This window comes from Anomaloglossus baeobatrachus, chromosome 1 (genome assembly GCF_048569485.1).
Source record: "Anomaloglossus baeobatrachus isolate aAnoBae1 chromosome 1, aAnoBae1.hap1, whole genome shotgun sequence".
Classification (NCBI taxonomy): Eukaryota; Metazoa; Chordata; class Amphibia; order Anura; family Aromobatidae; genus Anomaloglossus; species Anomaloglossus baeobatrachus.
In genome coordinates, this window is record NC_134353.1 from 133948058 (window position 1) to 133968345 (window position 20288).

General features: G+C 45.6%; 1 protein-coding gene across 1 annotated transcript in view; it reads right to left on the reverse strand.

Moving 5' to 3' along the window:
* Positions 1 to 19111, reverse strand: part of AASDH (aminoadipate-semialdehyde dehydrogenase) — a 57877-nt gene extending 38766 nt beyond the window's left edge. The window contains exons 1-2 of the mRNA XM_075335280.1: positions 18857 to 19111; positions 5451 to 5698 (exon numbers count right to left, since the gene is read on the reverse strand). Of these exons, the coding sequence (XP_075191395.1) occupies positions 5451 to 5698; positions 18857 to 18895 (287 nt within the window). The 5' untranslated portion in view covers positions 18896 to 19111. The remainder of the gene's footprint in view (positions 1 to 5450; positions 5699 to 18856) is intronic.
* Positions 19112 to 20288: the final 1177 nt, after the last annotated feature.

The window sequence follows — 20288 nt, forward strand, 5'->3', positions numbered from 1 at the left end:
AATGCATGCGTCCTGTGTCTATGTAGATTGTGCATGAGACGTGCGCACGTTGCCTTTATGAACGCAGCGATTTGGGTGCTAAAATTTTGACCCAAATGCATGCGTTCCTAAAATGAGCATGGCAATTATTCCGTGCGCTATGGATGCAGTTCCCACTCTGTCTATGGTGGGGACAGCAGCCATAGCGCATGAAATCGGCTTTTTTTTAGCAAAAATACTGCAGTGTTTCTGCAGCGATTTGAAGCGCACATGTGCTGTCAAATCGCTGCAGAATATTCAGCAGTTAAGTGCGCATGAGCCCTTACGCAGTGTTTCCTGGCTAGAGATCCCAAAAGGATCTTAACCCTAGAACACGCAAGCAATTCAATCTACCATAGAAAACAAATGACCTACCGTGTTTCCCCGAAAGTAGGACCCCCCCGAAAGTAAGGCAGGATGGGGGTTTCGGGGGGGTCCGCCAATGTAGGGCACCCCCCCGATTGTAAGGCAGGGTAGCGGGGGGCCCGGGAAATGTAAGGCCGGCTATGGGTGGTGGTCGCGGCGTAATGTAAGGCCGCATATGGGTGGGGTCACTGGGGACAGTATGGCCGCATATGGGTGGGGTCCCTGGGGAAAGTACAGGAACTTGCCGCTGTTCCCTCGCTCCATCCAGGCCTTCTCCAGTCTCGTGCCACCCGTGGTCCGACTCCGGTGAATGGCCCCCGCAAGGCTCCCTGCTGGCCATCAGCTCGAGCTGTGATTGGCCAGTCAGCCGGCTCGCAGCTGATTGGCCCTCAGCTCGAGCTGCGATTGGCCAGTCAGCCGGCTCGCAGCTGATTGGCCGAAATCAGCCGCGACGTCACCGCCTGCAGGCTCGTTCCGATTGGTCCAGCGTCCCCGGCATCTGAATCGTCAGCCCGGCACCGCAGAGGAGATCGAAACAGAAGGAAAGTAACGATAAGTTCCGAAACTCTGTGTGTGTGTGTGTGTGTGTACGGTATGTGTATGGTATGTGTATGGGTGCCGTATGGGGCTGTATGTGTCAGTGTGTGTGTGTGTGTACGGTACCGGTACGATATGTGTGTGGGTGCCGTGTGGGGCTGTACCGGTACCGTATGTGTCAGTGTGTGTGGTGGCAGATTGGGGGGCAGAACCACTGTATGGGGAGGATGGGGTGGATGCCGGACTCTCAAACAATGGGGAGGCTGCAGGGGGGAGGATTGTCATTTTTTTTCCAATGTAAGGCCTCCCCCGAAAATAAGGCAGGGTGGGACTTTTGGGGGTAAAATTAATGTAAGACAGGGCCTTACTTTCGGGGAAACACGGTAGCAGGCCTGCGAGGCCCCAGGTATGCGTTCTAGGGTTAAAACAAGCACTCCATCGGCAGAGAAACAGGATAGAGGGGATCTCTTAAAACCACGTGTGAAGATTCTTGATGGTGAAGGCAAACCTCGATTGGTCACTTCACATAACAATCATTGGAGTGATATACATAAATTGCTTTGGAAAAATTAGAGCACCCTTCTTGCGGACAAGTTAAGGGATATAGTGTAATCATCCACCCCCCATCCTGACGGCGAGAAGAGCCAGGAGCCTCAAGGTCTCTCTGACCAGAAGCCACTTCTCACGACCAACGATCAGAAGGAATTTGCCCTCAAGGATTACATAAATTGCCGAACAATGAACATGGTTTACGTCATCACATGACTCTATAATGATGAATGTCGGTCAAACATCACAAGAACTTAGAAAATGAATACAGCAACACTCTTCTAATATCGTCCTAGCTGTGAAACATCGCAAACGGTGCAAACTCCTGTCACCCATGGCTGTGCATTACCTGCTTTTTCATCATGGTAGGATCCGGGATACTCAAATTGATACCATCCTTAGGGGTAATATTACGTTGCCCCTCCTTAGATTGGAATCCCAATGGATCTTCAAACTGAACAGCATAGCCCCAATGGGTATCAATGAGAGTTTGCTATTCTCTGGTTTCTACAAGCAATCAGTCTCATTGATTATTTTGCTGTATGGGGCTTTCTAGGTTTTTATTTGTTTTCATATATCATGATTGGTAGCTTTTTTTAAGCCAGGTACCAACTACTTTGTTGATCCAGACTCACTGTATGCTTTATCCTGCATTTGAATATCAATAGTCCATTTTTTTCATATATCTATGGTTTATTCATGCTATCTGTACCTTACCAGTGCTCATTTGGTTCCCTGATTGTCCTTCATGCCTAGCCTCTTTTTTCTTTGTTCTGTTGTAATGTAGTAATTTTTGTACACACTTGGTACTATTTTGCATTGTATTGAACCTTTAAATATTGTGAACATGTGGCCACGTGTTGGTAGATAGCACTGATTTTTGCGCTTTTGCTAATAAACGTTATGTGAACCTTTTGTAACGTATATGCCAAATTTTATGGGTATCATTTTGTATTTACTCTGTTTGGGGGTTGGTATGTGAATAGGGCATTTATCCCTTTGTTATTTCAGTCTATCCACTATCTACCCTACAGCCTAAATCTGGTTTCCATACTCACTCATAGGTGCTATGGGACTCTGAGATACAAAGCGTCAGCATTTGTACTGCGTTATACTGAGCCTTTGTGTGCACAGTTCATTTTTCCGCCTCTGACCAGGGCGGTTTGCCCCTCTGTGTGTGCGCTGTGATGTGCGTTCCATTGTGGAGTGCCGTCTTCATTTCATAGCGCACGCATATAATCACATTTCCAGGCATGCGCAGTTTCATGCGCTCCATTGTGCAGCGCACGTTGTTATTTCAAAGCACGTGTTCAGTGTAGTACTTCCGTGGAACGCACATCATTTTTGGGTATGCGCAGAACTGAGGTTTCAACAGTGGAGCACACGCTGGTATTCCACAGCATGCATATGCCTTGCCAGCGTGAACTCATATGGGGCGGCTATGAGGTAATAGCCACCTTACCTTTTAGTTACTACTAGTTGACAGGTTTCAAACTATTGCATTAGTACCATTATGCACCCCTACAGTGCATCTAGGGGGGGTGTTGGGTCAGACGTGCGCGTGTGTGTGTGTGTATATATTATATATACAGTCATATGAAAAAGTTTGGGCACCCCTATTAATGTTAACCTTTTTTCTTTATAACAATTTGGGGTTTTGCAACAGCTATTTCAGTTTCATATATCTAATAACTGATGGACTGAGTAATATTTCTGGATTGAAATGAGGTTTATTGTACTAACAGAAAATGTGCAATCCGCATTTAAACAAAATTTGACCGGTGCAAAAGTATGGGCACCCTTATCAATTTCTTGATTTGAACACTCCTAACTACTTTTTACTGACTTACTAAAGGACTAAATTGGTTTTGTAACCTCATCGAACTTTGAACTTCATAGGCAGGTGTATCCAATCATGAGAAAAGGTATTTAAGGTGGCCACATGCAAGTTGTTCTCCTATTTGAATCTCCTATGAAGAGTGGCATCATGGGCTCCTCAAAACAACTCTCAAATGATCTGAAAACAAAGATTATTCAACATAGTTGTTCAGGGGAAGGACACAACAAGTTGTCTCAGAGATTTAAACTGCCAGTTTCCACTGTGAGGAACATAGTAAGGAAATGGAAGAACACAGGTACAGTTCTTGTTAAGCCCAGAAGTGGCAGGCCTAGAAAAATATCAGAAAGGCAGAGAAGAAGAATGGTGAGAACAGTCAAGGACAATCCACAGACCACCTCCAAAGACCTGCAGCATCATCTTGCTGCAGATGGTGTCAATGTGCATCAGTCAACATTACAGCGCACGTTGCACAAGCAGAAGCTGTATGGGAGAGTGATGCGAAAGAAGCCTTTTCTGCAAGCACGCCACAAACAGAGTCCCCTGAGGTATGCAAAAGCACATTTGGACAAGCCAGTTACATTTTGGAAGAAGGTCCTGTGGACTGATGAAACAAAGATTGAGTTGTTTGGTCATACAAAAAGGAGTTATGCATGGAAGCAAAAAAACACGGCATTCCAAGAAAAGCACTTGCTACCCACAGAAAAATTTGGTGGCTGTGTGGCCAATGCCGGCACCGGGAATCTTGTTAAAGATGAGGGTCCGAAGGATTCAACTCAGTATCAGCAGATTCTTGACAATAATGTGCAAGAATCAGTGACGAAGTTGAAGTTACGCAGGGGATGGATATTTCAGCACGACAATGATCCAAAACACCGCTCCAAATCTAATCAGGCATTCAAGCAGAGGAACAATTACAATGTTCTGGAATGGCCATCCCAGTCCCCAGACCTGAATATCATTGAAAATCTGTGGGATGATTTGAAGCGTGCTGTTCATGCTCGGCGACCATCAAACTTAACTGAACTGGAATTGTTTTGTAAACAGGAATGGTCAAATTTACCTTTATCCAGGAACTCATTAAAAGCTACAGGAAGTGAGTCGAGGCTGTGATTTTGGCAAAAGGAGGCTCTACAAAATATTAATGACACACACATATACACAGTACAGTACAGCAAAGCAGTAATCAAAGCAAAAGGTGGCTACTTTGAAGAACCTAGAATATAAGACATATTTTCAGGTGTTTCACACTTTTTTGTTAAGTATTTCATTCCACATGTTTTAATTCATAGTTTTGATGCCTTCAATGTGAATCTACAATTTTCAGAATCATGAAAATAAAGAAAACTCTTTTAATGAGAAGTTGTCCAAACTTTTGGTCTGCACTGTGTATATATTTCTCATTGTGCACTTAGTAATTGACCCCCTGAGGACGCCATTCCCTTTGGTGAACTGCGTGGCGCTGCTGACCATACGTGCCATGTCCTCACTCCTTTCACTTTTCCCCTATTGGGCCATCTTGGTTCTACTTTCATTAAGTAGTATGCACATCTATGGGAATTTTTAATTTTGCACCTATATGCTTGTACTAAATATCAACCTTTGGGGTTTGATCTGTTATATTCTTAGCATACAGTGTTGAACATTACCAGCAGTGTGTATTCATCTGTCTATTTATATAATCTTGTTTGATATTGCTATGCAAGTTTCCATGTATTGTAGTGTATGTGTTTTTTTTCTGGGACTTCTCCCTATGTTTGAGGGTCACAACTGTGGTCACGTGCACCTCCTTGGCTGTGACCACTTCATGCAGGTTACATGAACACCCTTTATTATATTGATGGCCGGTCCAAACATGACAAGCTCTTTTGTGCCTCCCCTATTCCTCATCCATTGTATCTTGTTGGGCCCTCACTCCTCTTGGTTATTCTGTAAATTGTAAAGCACTACAGAATCTGTTGGTGCTATAGAAATTTTTCATTATTACAGGAGAGACCCGCTTAGCGCTGAAAATGGCAGGAAACTGTGACAGGTGAGTATTTTATTGCCTACACTGTACACATGTTACTTATAAATAACTGACCATGAACAGGTAAAATAATAATGGCTGGAGTGATGCTTTACATATGTATTCACTGCTTACCCCAGGATCCAGGATGGCAGATCTATTCCTTGATGACAGTAGAGGCCGATAGTTTGATTTTCCAGATCACTGGTGTGGGATTTGAGGAAAAGTGTCAGCTCTTCAGCCCTGTGCAGCATGTCATGGTACGTGTAGTGCACCGGATCTTCATCGTATGGCTGAAAACATACCGCTCTTCTGTCTGTATATAAAGCTGCAGCCTGCGTTACCAGGTCATGTAATGTAACCGCCATCTGGAGATCTGAGACCTAGAACGTAAGAGGGGAGACAAGTATCACTGAGGGGTCTGCAGGAATAGATACGAGAGACCAAGGCTGCAAATCATTATTGTATTTGTGCCTTTTTTTTATCTTGTTTTATGGGGGTTTTTTTTTCATTTGTGCCTTTGTTGAGGATAAGAATTGAGTAACCAAAAATACTTAATTCAGCCATTTCATAGACTCAGGTATATAGTTTAGTAGATGTAAACTAACACACATATTTATGAATGTTTTTGTTTCTTACTAACACGTGTGTATATATTATATGTATATTGCATATTTAGTGTTTTTTTCCTTAATACAATATATATATGCACATGTAGCACATGTAACTTGAAGATGGCTGCCACATCCTGTCTACACCCAAGATGATGAACAAAGGAGAATTCCTAAAGTTTGGACTGACCAATCCAACAGAGATTATGTAAATTTATATACGTCTCGAAGCCCCGACCTGCGATATTTGATTGGACCATACTGTTGTATACACCCTTCCTATAAAAGCTTTGTTCGAGGAGAATAAAGATCAGTTGGTCAGTGTCTGTCATGGAGATAGTTATAACTGACTTGTAGTCCGTTATTTAGTCTCGTGTGCACACATGACATTATAATTTGGAACAGCAGTCAGATCCTGCGCTTGGGTCTCATTTTCAACAAAAAATACACTTAAAAAATAACCTTTAATGAGTCTCTTTAAAAAGAGGATTCATCATACCTCTATAAAAGCAGTATCTGTCACAGAGTATGTCGTGCTATGATGCCTGCTTCTTTCAGAGGGATCAAAGCACTCTGCCACAGAATATGTATATAAAACTGACCACCAAGCCGCAGATTAAATGCAGATCCATTCGCTGACAACACACCAGGGAACAAAATTGGCTAACCCCACTAATGTGTTGTCCATACAAATATGCAGTAGTCCTTAAATAGGGGACCAAAGCAGACAAGTACCCAACCTGTTGGTCAAGTAATACACATTACTTTTCTGACCAGTAGGCATCAGTGGTTCAGAAAAAACATGTCAATGCTCCTAGATACCACAATTCACCGGAACAATTATACATGTAAATAAAATGGATAAATGGAACGATGTCACCACTGCAGGTGCACTCAATTTCCACAATCATCCAGCAGACAGTTCCTAATCCTTATAGGCGTCTCCACAGTTCTTTTCAAACTAGACCTGGGATCCCTCTAGATTATAGGGCACTGTCCTTCCCAAAATCTCCTTCTCCCGACGCGTTTCATATGTCCCATAATCATCAGGGGAGCTTGAATGCGGAGATGTAGGTTCCTGTTGTGAAACCTTACAAGGGTTTGCAAATGGTGACAGCATACATCATCCAGGCTGCACCTGCTGTCACCATTTGCAAACCCTTGTAAGGTTTCACAACAGGAACCTACATCTCCGCATTCAAGCTCCCCTGATGATTATGGGACATATGAAACGCGTCGGGAGAAGGAGATTTTGGGAAGGACAGTGACCTATAATCTAGAGGGATCCCAGGTCTAGTTTGAAAAGAACTGTGGAGACGCCTATAAGGATTAGGAACTGTCTGCTGGATGATTGTGGAAATTGAGTGCACCTGCAGTGGTGACATCGTTCCATTTATCCATTTTATTTACATGTATAATTGTTCCGGTGAATTGTGGTATCTAGGAGCATTGACATGTTTTTTCTGAACCACTGATGCCTACTGGTCAGAAAAGTAATGTGTATTACTTGACCAACAGGTTGGGTACTTGTCTGCTTTGGTCCCCTATTTAAGGACTACTGCATATTTGTATGGACAACACATTAGTGGGGTTAGCCAATTTTGTTCCCTGGTGTGTTGTCAGCGAATGGATCTGCATTTAATCTGCGGCTTGGTGGTCAGTTTTATATACATATTCTGTGGCAGAGTGCTTTGATCCCTCTGAAAGAAGCAGGCATCATAGCACGACATACTCTGTGACAGATACTGTTTTTATAGAGGTATGATGAATCCTCTTTTTAAAGAGACTCATTAAAGGTTATTTTTTAAGTGTATTTTGTGCTGTATACAGACTTTTTGATCTATTAATACCATACCAGTAGCTATATTGATTGCTCATTTTCCTCATTTTCAACACCTTTATTCTTTTAATTTGCGCCCTTATTTAAAGCTGTTCACATATGGGGGTTTTTTGTTTAACGCCTTCACGACCTAGGACGTAATGGTAAGTCCTAAATAATGTCTGGTAATCACCGCTGGCTGCTGCAGTGAGCCGACAGATGCCTGCACATGTCTGCTGAGTTAAACAGCAGACATGGGTGCCTCGCAGGTGGATCCTCGATCCACCCGTGCCTGTTAACTCCTTATATCATACTGTCAAAATGTGACAGTGCAATCTTCGTCACCACAGCGGGGAACACTCATTTCCCCGCCACCATTGGAGGCCCTGTGACGTGATCACGGGGAGCTGATGGTTGTCATGGTAGTAATGGGTCATGTGATGTCTCCTGTCATTATCACAACTCCCTTCCTGTTACAGTCGGCAGAGCAGCGGCTCTAGGAGCAACATTTCTCCTGATTAGAGGAATGCAGCTCTGATCGATAGAAATTAATCAGAGATCAGACTGCTGATCCTTATGGTCCCCTAGGGGAAATAGTAAAATAAATGTTAGTTTTAAAAAAATACTAAAAGTTCAAATCAACCCCCCATTCACCCCATTGAAATTTAAAGGGTTAAAAAATAAATAAAATTAGACACATTTGGTATCGCCGTGTTCAGAAACGACCGTTCAAAATATAAAATCTATTAATCTGATTGGTAAACACCATAGAAGCAAAAAAAAATCCAAATGCCAAAACTACAATTTTTGGTCGTCGCAAAATGCAATGACAGGTGATCAAAATGTAGCACCTGCGCAAAGATGGTACCATTAAAAACATCAGCTTGATACGCGAAAAATAAGCTGTCATTGATCCATAGATACCAAAAAATGAAAGCACTACGGGTCGCAGAAAATGGTCCAAAAAGTGCACTGCTCTTTTGGATAAACTTCAGAATTTTCTTTTTACCCACTTACATGAAAGTAAACCTATTCATGTTTGGTGTCTATGAACTTGCAGCGACCTGAGGCATCACACCCACACATCAGTTTTACCATATTGGGAACACAGTAAATATCCCAAAAATCCCAAAAAATTTTTGGGAATTTTGTTTTGCTGTTTTCCAGTACACTATATGGTAAAACTTATGGTTTCATTTAAAGGTACAACTCGTCCTGCAAAAAAAATGAGCCCTCATATGGCAAGATTGACGGAAAAATAAAAAACTTACAGCTCTCGGAAGAAGGGGAGGAAAAAAAAAAAAGGAAAATTGCCCGGGGATGAAGGAAGGGGTTAATATTTGACACTGTGCGCCGGGTATGGGGGTTCTTACATTGGGAGGGGGGGGTCCCAGAAGGCGGGGTGTTGTATAGAGAACATAACTCCAACCTTGCCAGTGCCCCTATAAATTGTAACGACTTGTAACGTAGCCCCGCCTTCTCCTGCTGAAACACACCCACTCCAATAAAGAGGCGGGGCCAGAATAAATGTGTCAAAAATCGCACACTGACTAGGGGCAATCACCCCGAAACACCGTGTCTGCAAATTGGGATTCTGATCTGGCATATATCCTAGGTCAGTGATGGCGAACCTATGCCACGCGTGCCAGCCAGGGCACGCAGAGCACTTTCTGCCGTCACGCGCACTGTCACCTCATCCTGCTGCTTTGAACTGCTGGTGTGGTGGCGCCGGCAGTTCAAAGTTGTGTTGGAGCGGAGGGACATTTCTCCTCGCTCTGACACTCCTCCTCCCCCAGGCTGCAGGTCTGTTACCTAGGAGGTGGAGGAGCGTCAGTAAGCGGCGTCGCCGTAATGACGTATTCTGGCCGCCCGGGAACTGAGAACCCAGCGGTGGAGCGGGTGCTGGAAGGTGAGTTGTTGTGCTTTTTTTTTTTTTTTTTTTAACTTGTGTGTTGCTGTGCCAAGGTGGGGGGGGAGTGCCAGCATGGGGGAAATACATGTCACGATGGAGGAAACATGCACGCTAGGATGGAGGAAACATGCATGCCAGGATGGGGGAAACATGCATGCCAGGATGGGGGAAACATGCATGCCAGGATGGGGGAAACATGCATGCCAGGATGGGGGAAACATGCATGCCAGGATAGGGGAAACATGCATGCCAGGATGGGGGAAACATGCATGCCAGGATGGGGGAAACATGCATGCCAGGATGGGGGAAACATGCATGCCAGGATGGGGGAAACATGCATGCCAGGATGGGGGAAACATGCATGCTAGGATGGAGGAAACATACACGTCAGGATGGGGGAAACATGCATGCTAGGATGGAGGAAACATACACGTCAGGATGGGGGAAACATACACGTCAGGATGGGGGAAACATACACGTCAGGATGGGGGAAACATACACGTCAGGATGGGGGAAACATACACGTCAGGATGGGGGAAACATACACGTCAGGATGGGGGAAACATACACGTCAGGATGGGGGAAACATACACGTCAGGATGGGGGAAACATACACGTCAGGATGGGGGAAACATACACGTCAGGATGGAGGAAACATACTCGTCAGGATGGAGGAAACATACAAGTCAGGATGGAGGAAACATACACGCCAGGATGGAGGAAACATACACGTCAGGATGGAGGAAACATACACGTCAGGATGGAGGAAACATACATGTCAAGATGGGGTACATTTACCAGGAAGGGGAACATTTACCAGGATGGGGGAACATGGTATGGGGTACATTTACCAGGATGGGGGAACGTGTTGGGATGGGGAACATTTACCAGAAAGGGGGAAATTTACCATAGAGGGGGGAACATTTAAACAGGAATGGGGTACATGCCGGGATGGGGGAACATTTACCAGGATGAGTAACATTTACCAGGATGGGGAATATGCTGGGATGGGGTACATTTACCAGGATGGGGCCAAATATACCAAAATGTAGGAAATATATATCAGGATGGGGAACATGTTTACCAGGAAGTGGCCAGGAAAGGGGACATAACTACACAATGAAGGGAGAGGAGAGCAACTCGTACGTCTTTATGGGATTTCAAGATGTTCAGACTTTGAAATGTAGATGTGGATTACAGGGTGACATCTGATTGCATTCCAGGCTAAAATCTCTGTCTAATATGCTGCAATTTTTTCCAGAAAGATCAATCCAACTGCTGTGTCTGGAAAGGGCTCAGCTTCAATGTGTGGTAAGCATGAGCGTGATGCCCCCTGCTGAAGAGAAGAGAAGACTGCAAAGGTAAAGGTACCGTCACACTAAGCAACTTACCAGCGATCCCAACAACGATAGGGATCGCTGGTAAGTTGCTAGGAGGTTGCTGGTGAGATGTCACACTGCGACGCTCCAGCGATCCCACCAGCAACCTGACCTGGCAGGGATCGCTGGAGCGTGGCTACACGAGTTGCTGGTGAGCTCACCAGCAACCAGTGACCAGCCCCCAGCGCCGCGTGGAAGATGCTGCGCTTGGTAACTAAGGTAAATATCGGGTAACCAACCCAATATTTACCTTGGTTACCACTGCACGGAGCTACACGTGCAGAGAGCAGGGAGCAGCGCACACTGAGCGCTGGCTTCTTGCTCTCCTAGCTACAGCACACATCGGGTTAATTACCAGATGTATGCTGCAGCTAAATGTGCACAGAGCAGGGAGCAGCGCACACTGCTTAGCGCTGGCTCCCTGCTCTCCTACTTACAGCACACATCAGGTTAATTACCTGATGTGTCCTGCAGCTACATGTGCACAGAGCAGGAGCCGGCAGCACAGGCAGTGAGAGCGGCGGAGGCTGGTATCGAAGGTAAATATCGGGTAACCAAGCACAGGGCTTCTTGGTTACCCGATGCTTACATTGGTTACCAGCCTCCGCAGAAGCCGGCTCCTGCTTCCTGCACATTTAGTTGTTGCTGTCTCGCTGTCACACACAGTGATCTGCGCTTCACAGCGGGACAGCAACAACTAAAAAATGGCCCAAGACATTCAGCAACAACCAACGACCTCACAGCAGGGGCCAGGTTGTTGCTGGATGTCACACACAGCAACATCGCTAGCAACGTCACAAAAGTTGTTCGTTAGCAGCGATGTTGCTAGCGATGTTGCTTAAGGTCCAGTCACACTAAGCAACTTACCAGCGATCCCAACAACGATAGGGATCGCTGGTAAGTTGCTAGGAGGTTGCTGGTGAGATGTCACACTGCGACGCTCCAGCGATCCCACCAGCAACCTGACCTGGCAGGGATCGCTGGAGCGTGGCTACACGAGTTGCTGGTGAGCTCACCAGCCACCAGTGACCAGCCCCCAGCGCTGCGTGGAAGATGCTGCGCTTGGTAACTAAGGTAAATATCGGGTAACCAACCCGATATTTACCTTGGTTACCAGCTCACGCAGCTACACGTGCAGAGAGCAGGGAGCAGCGCACACTGAGCGCTGGCTCCCTGCTCTCCTAGCTACAGCACACATGGGGTTAATTACCCGATGTGTGCTGCAGCTAAATGTGCACAGAGCAGGGAGCAGCGCACAATGCTTAGCGCTGGCTCCTTGCTCTCCTAGCTACAGCACACATCGGGTTAATTAACCCGATGTGTCCTGCAGCTACATGTGCACAGAGCAGGAGTCGGCACTGACAGTGAGAGCGGGGGAGGCTGGTATCGAAGGTAAATATCGGGTAACCAAGGACAGGGCTTCTTGGTTACCCGATGTTTACATTGGTTACCAGCCTCTGCAGAAGCCGGCTCCTGCTGCCTGCACATTTAGTTGTTGCTGTCTCGCTGTCACACACAGCGATCTGTGCTTCACAGCAGGACAGCAACAACTAAAAAATGGCCCAGGACATTCAGCAACAACCAACGACCTCACAGCAGGGGCCAGGTTGTTGCTGGATGTCACACACAGCAACATCGCTAGCAACGTCACAAAAGTTGTTCGTTAGCAGCGATGTTGCTAGCGATGTTGCTTAGTGTGACGGGGCCTTTAGTGTGACGGGGCCTTTAGTGTGACGGGGCCTTTAGGTTACAATCAATTATTTACATAATAGGATTGGTTGGCACTTTGGAAATAACAATGGGTTTAGGTCTACAGTTTGGGCACTCGGCCTGTGAAAGACTGTCCTAGGTCATATGAAAAGGCTTGTTAAAAGGCCACTTTTGACTTTTAGGATTCCTACTTCCAATGGGTGGCGCTAGAGTTTGTCTCCTTTCCTGGAGAGACAATTAAAAAAAAAAAAAAAAAATCACACAATGACAACTATGCGCTGCGCCATAATCCACCACCTGTATCACTGCTGTGTATCCTGCGCGGTGACGTCACAGCTGAGCGTCCGTTGCAATCGCCTCCAGTCTAGCGATCACCTGGGAGCTAAACACTGCAGCAGATCTCTGTAGAGCTGCTAGTTTGCTACACTGTGTCAGTGAAGGTGAAATGTGTCCTCCTGGAGCGCAGACATTGCACTGCACAGGATACAGCCAGCGAGCTCCGCTTCTGCACACAGTGTATACATGATCCCTGCCCTGGGTCCTGCTCAGTCCGGTACTGCAGGGAGCCATGCACACCAACCTGACGCTACCGACACATCCGCAGTTTATATCACCCGCTCACAGTACTTGCTGCTAACAGGTAGATGCTAAAGTGTATGGGCTTCTTCCAGGTAAGACGTCATTACAACACGCCCCTACCACGTGATAAATGCAGTTGACGTTTCCAGCATGGTTGAGTCTAGAATGTACGGGCTCCTGTACGGGAGAAAATTTAACCACGCCCACTAACCTGGAATGAGCCCATACATTCTGGGCTCAACCCATACATGAAGGACTCTTGCGCGTGCGGCATCGTAGCTTCCGTTCTGTGGAACGCACGTGAGCAGGAAGTAAAATATCTTTGCGCAAGGTAGCATTTGCGCATGAGCGTGTTCCGCTTCTGCGCACGTGACCCGGAAGTGATACTCAAATCAACTTTGTGCGGTAACTGCTTATAAATATGAATGGTTGTGGGACGTGCAAGTAATGACAGCGCCTCCTCCCGGAGAGCCAGAGTCTGGAGGCTGCAGCCACCGGCGGGTGAGTGATGGAACAAAGCATGCTGTGTGTGGAGCTGCTCAAGGGCACTTAAAGGGGATGTCTACACTTATCATCTCTTATTCCATACTATCCATAGGACTTTATACTCCAAATCAGCCTCTGTGCCGCTACCCTGCAGCACTGACCCCGTGACTACACCTCGTGACTGCTGCAGCCAATCACTGGGCTTGTGGTCTTGTACTGCAGTGTGCCTCAGCTCAGTGACTATATATATATATATATATATATATAAAAAAATTTTTTTTTTTTTTTTTCTCCTAGCACATACCTATGGAATACGGAAAAGTCACACAGAACCTGTCGCCTTCAGAAACCCTACTTATCTGCACCTATAGGGGTAATCTGTAAGAGTGTGTGGCTCACTGGAGCAGCGGCTACATAGAGGAAAGAAACTGAAGGTATATTCTCCCTGCAGCCGCTGCTCACTTCATGTTATCAGCGCAGGCAGCAATTCTAGTCACCCCCCGCTTTATACAGTGGTTGAGCGCTCTGTTGTCCCTTCCCATTGTGTACTTAAGGGGCTCTCTCAGCACAGTAATGACTGTTCAAACCAAGTATAGTTACTCATGCATCATGGTGAGGCCAGTCATATAAGTGCACCTGCTTGTTTTCACTTGTGCCCTGTCCTCTGAACACAAATAGGAATCTCAAGGGCACCACAGAGGAGCTTCCTGCTGCACAGGCTCCTGTCTGATTAACATTCTAGTGCAGGTTTCTGTCAGTCTAATAAGATGGTGACCGTATTAATTCTCTAGTGAATACCTTGCTAGAAAAAAAACACACTACCGGCCCTGATTTTCTAATTAAAGGAACTCTGGCAGCACAGAATGAATGTTCAAACAAGGTACAGGCACTCAGTGCATCATGACGGGGACTGACCGTTCTGGGGACCGTCTCACCTGCTTGTTTTCTTGCCCCTCCTTATTGACTAACAGTTCTGACTGCATGGAGCTAGAGAAGATGGAGATGGATGAAAAACCAATAGGTGCGACGCTGCATTTAAAGGAGTTATCCACTACTATGACAACCCCTTCTCAATCCGCCTGTTTTCCCCTATTAAAGGAGAAAAAACCAGGACATGACTCTGGTGGTGGCGCAGTACCAGTGGTGTCGGCACTCCGATCCAGGGGATTACATGAGGTTATGATGTCATGGGAGCCCCGCATCCTTTCAGTGCTGTCTTCTGTCTACCCGCCTTCAGATAAAGGAGTTAACAGGAAGTGAGCGCTGCAGCTGCCGCCAGTGCCAACACCGAAAGGGAGTAAAGACTTAATAGGGGGGAATGTGGATTGAGAATGGCTTGTTGTAGTAGTGGAGAACCCACTGACGGGTTTTTTTTTGTGTGTTTTGGATATATATAATATATTTTTTTTTTTTTTTTTTTCGTGGAGAACCACTTTTAAATGCTTTACCCCAAAGTATCCCACATCTAAAGATAGATTAGAGTTTCTTGTGGATACTGGTTGCTTTTTAAATGGAATCTGTCACCTAATCTGAGTGCAGCGTAATGCGATGTGTCACTTCCTGGGCAGCTTGCTTTTAGTTTTGATACAATCACTGTTTTATCAGCAAGAGATGATCACTGGAAGACTAGTAAACCTGCTGTGTTGTAGTCTTCCATATTCATGAGCTCTGTATAACCCCACGCCCAGGCTTTCTGCCTATGCAGTGTACACTAAAAGCTGCCAGTCATTGGTGTGGACGAGGTTATATAGCGCTCAGCATTAAGGAAACTACTAGGTCTGCAGCACATGAAAATGAAACAATGATTTTATCAAAACTGCAACAAGCAGCCCAGCAAGTCATGTGTCGCTGGAATCAGGCTCTCTGCCCTTACATTATACTGGTATCAGATTAAGTAGCAAAATTCTGGTGACTGATTCTGTTTTAAATGTTGACAACACATTTGAAAGCTCTCAGGCCAGTTTCATACATCAGTAAAACATTTTCTTTGCTCAGATCAGAATACCAGTTTCTACCACTGACTCTTGTGACCGGCGCTTTCTGTTTCCATAGGCAGTTCACTTGGGTCAGGAGACCCTGCGGTCAGGCCTGATATTCCTATCTGAGAATACTGTGTGTTTTTACTGACCTGTGAATCCCACCTTGTAAACAATCAGCCATAATGAGTGACAATGACAATAAAATGAATGACAGTTGAAGTTAAGAGGATTGATCATCTGCTATAATGGCTCTTGGAATAGCTGGGATATATTGGGCAGAAAGTGAACTGTCAGTTCTTGACATTGATGCATTAGAGTCTCAGTTCATAATGTAATGCCGATTTATTACTGGGTCTGTTCTTCTCCAATAAGGGGGAGTTCCCAGTATACTGGGTCACAGCCTCTCCTGGTGTGGGGTGTTGCCAGTATATAGTGGTTGGTGCCTACCAAACATCTAGGGAACGACAGCCAGTGAACAGATTATTGTACCTGCAGCTCCTTGATGTATACATTGGGCTATGGTCACCGGGACCTTTAGATAACCGTGCTCTAAGCTGCTGTCTTCCTTTCTTCATTAATTTTCAGACCTCCTATTGTGCAAATTGCAGCTCTTGGGATGAGACTTTCTCTTGTTGCAGGGTCCCCAGTAATACAGGCTGGATGTGAGCTGTGTGGTTATCTAAGGTGCTATTTTCTTCTTTAGCCCAATGTCTGCACAGCTTCTATCCTGCACTTACTGCCTCTTGTATTTGTTCCTTGTTGTTTTCTCCTCCTTCCTGAGTTAATTACCCCCCCTCCCCACCCTGTACAACTGTGTACAATGCCCTCCCTGCTGCTATCTCTAAGGGTACTTTCACACTTGCAGTTTTTTTTCCTGACGTCACAATTCGCCCTTTTGGAAAGCGGCAGAATCCGTTAACTGATTCCGCTGTTTCCCAAAGACTTGTATGGATGACTGATTGTGCCAAACGTACCTGCGTTGCTGACGCTGCGTTGCTTCCTCTGGGCAGAAGGAACGCAGCATGTAACGTTTTTTGAGCAGCGGAATCCTTAGGATTTCGCTGCGCATGCTCTGACTCCCTGAACCCGTAACCAGCGTACACATTATGTAACCAAGCAAAGTGCTTTGCCTAGTTACCCAATATTTACCCTGGCTACCTGTGCAAGGAGCCAGTGCTAAGCGGTGTATGCTGGTAACCAAGGTAAATATTGGGGAACCAAGCAAAGTGCTTTGCTTAGTTACCTGATATATACCCTGGCTACGTGTGCAGGGAGCCCGACAATTCCCTGCTTGGCTCCTCCCCCTCCCGCATTCCACTCCGCATGTACACACAACACACTCACTCACCTGTCCTCAACGCCATGGCCGCGCTCGGCTCCACCCACCCCGCACTCCACCCCCCGCACACATTCTCGGCGGCCGAACGATCAGCTGATCACCCGGCGACCGGCTGCTGTGAGCGATCAGCTGATCGTTCACAATAGTCTGCAGCCGATAAAACTGTAAAAAAAAAAAAAAAAGCTGATTTCGTTGTTTTGTACGATCCGTTGTGCCACTATATGCAACACATCCGTTGCATCCATCACACAACGCAATGCAACAGATGCAGTTCAACCCAAGTGTGAAACTAAAAAATTTGGTCCCATTCTCCTCCAGAAAAGTTTTTTTTTTTTTTTTTTATTTCTCGTGCTGCACCGATTTAGGGTCATTTTGCGGCATGCTGAATAAAGGTGGGCTAAAAACTCAGATCTGCACTGCGAATTCAATAACATTGGTCTGAGTGACATTCCTTCTTTATCGGATAGCACTCATCTGATTTATACACTTGTATAAATATATTTATATTTGCATAATATATACACTTATCGGATAGCACTCGTCACATTTATTCACCCCCCCCCCCCTCCCCCCGATATCTGACCGCATGCCAATCCCCATAGAAGTCTATGGGGACCTGAACTGGCCAGTGTTTCTGCATACATAACAAAAGCATCTAACTGTGTTATCAGTCTCTCGGATTATAAACCCAATAAAGTCTAACTTGCTGTGCTTTCTAGGGGACTCTCATTTTGTCCTACTAAAGCTCTAGACAAAACTGAACTCTGCAGCGACATGGAAGATTACTTCAGGAGACCTTAGTCTGAGGGAATATTTTATCGATTCAGATGATTCGGAATCCACCCAGGCTGAAGGAAGACGGATCTTGAAAAAGCAGGAAAAGGTCAGATTGGACACCTCCACCAGGACGCAACCCTCATCTGGATAACTATATATAGACACTTTACTTCAGGACTACAAGATCCCAGGTACCTTCAGCTGCACTACAACCAATGTGGTGTACTTGATTATATGTACCAAATGTCCAACTGGGGGTCTGTATGTAGGGGAGACCGGACAACAGCTCAGGACAAGGATGAATTCTCACCGCCACACAATTAGAGAAAAAAGGATGGATCTACCTGTGGCCAAACATCTTTGTAACTCAGACCACAGCATCATGGACATGAAATTGCTGGTATTGAAAGGAAATTTCAAGTCCCAGAGAGATGGGAGACTATGGGAGTACAAACTTATGATGACCTTTGACACATTCAGAGCAGGAATGAATGTGTCTCATGGATTCATGTCTTTTTACATCAATTAATAAATGTGTTCCTCGGACAATCCGGGGGCATCACAGCCCAGACCAGACCCTGATCAGAGGACAATAAAACTTTCACACTGCTTATCTATGAACTACAGCAATATGTATGGCCACAACAGTATGCCCCCATTACCATAGTGATAGTTCTGCTTCACATAACTTGTCTTATTTACTGCTCCATTCTATGTCCTGCTGTGTATAAATGGGATGCTTCAGATTTTGTTATATTGAGCCTGATGAAGAGACCTGAGTAGTCTGGAAAGCTTGCTATTATTACCACCATCTTTTCAGTTAGCCATTAAAATGTATCAACCACTGAGGACTCTCAGTTCTTTTAAACAATCTTTTTGTTATCTCTACTGACTAACACGGTACAAATAAATATAATATATATATTTATTATATATTAACCTGTACATACGTAACTGGCAGTTTTCTGTTCTCCTATTCCGTCATGCATCGCGGCACTGTCCGTTGCGCAGCCACAGTTCGAAAGATGCTCCGGCTTCCAGGTCCTCACAGTTGGCGTGTGGATTTAGAAGTGTGCAGAAAATGAATTAGCCCGAATTCCATATGCGTTTATTCATAATCCATCTAATCATCATGTCTGCTCTATTCACAGGTATGTGTGACAACCGCCCATCTTTCCCATGACCTGCCTTTCTTTGTGTACCATCCTGACTTCTCTGCATTGGTATGTGTCTAACCACACCTTTTTCTTTATGACCTCCCTGTTATCTGTGTCTGTGTTCTCCTATAGCTGGGGTAAACTTTGATTTAAGTAATCTGGATGAATACCAGCCCCTCCCTTCTGTGATCCACCTGAATGCTTTCTAACACTATATATGTGGTTCACGTTGTCGGCTTAGATGTTGTTGGCTTAGACGTTCTTTAAGTGTGGATCTATAAGTGTGCAGAAAATGAAGTCGCCCAAATTGGGCCGGAATGCATAGTCACAGTAAACAATGTTTGTGTGTTTTTGTTTTTTTTTGTTTTGTTTTTTTTTACTTTCACCCCTATAATACTTCACTTTCTGTTTTTTGTTTTTTGTTTTTTCTTTCGTTCCTGCCCCCCCCCCTCTAATCTCTACACACAGTAATGAGCTATTAATCTCTCCCTCCATCCTCCCCACCCATCTCACCCTCTCCTCAGATCTGTTCCTCCACTTGACACCCTGTGTCTTCAGACACACACGACCACCTCATGGCCTCTCCTGCCCCCACGTACTAACACTTTGCTTCTCCTCACTGTTGGGGATATCTCTCCAAACTCTGGCCCTCCTCACCACATCCCTATTGTCACATCTAAGGGGTACTTCACACACAGCGAGATCGCTACTGAGATTGCTGCTGAGTTACGTTTTTTGTGACGCAGCAGTGACCTCATTAGCGATCTCGCTGTGTGTGACACTGAGCAGCGATCTGGCCTCTGCTGTGAGATCGCTGCTCGTTACACACAGCCCTGGTTCGTTGTTTTTTTTTTTTTTTTTTTTTTTTTTTTAATTGTTGCTCTCCCGCTGATAAGCACACATCGCTGTGTGTGACAGCAACAGAGCAACAATCCTGAATGTGCAGGGAGCAGGTGCCGGCGTCTGACAGCCTGCGGTAAGCTGTAACCAAGGTGGTTACCCGATATTTACCTTCGTTACCAGCCTCCGCAGCTCTCACGCTGCCAGTGCCGGCCCCTGCTCCCTGCACACGCTAAGCGGTGTGCGCTGGTAACTAAGGTAAACATCGAGTAACCATACCCGATGTTTACCTTAGTTACCATTGTCCGCAGCTTCCAGACGCCAGCTCCGTGCAAGCGCAGCGTCTCTTGCACGTCGCTGGTGAGATCTGCCTGTTTGATAGCTC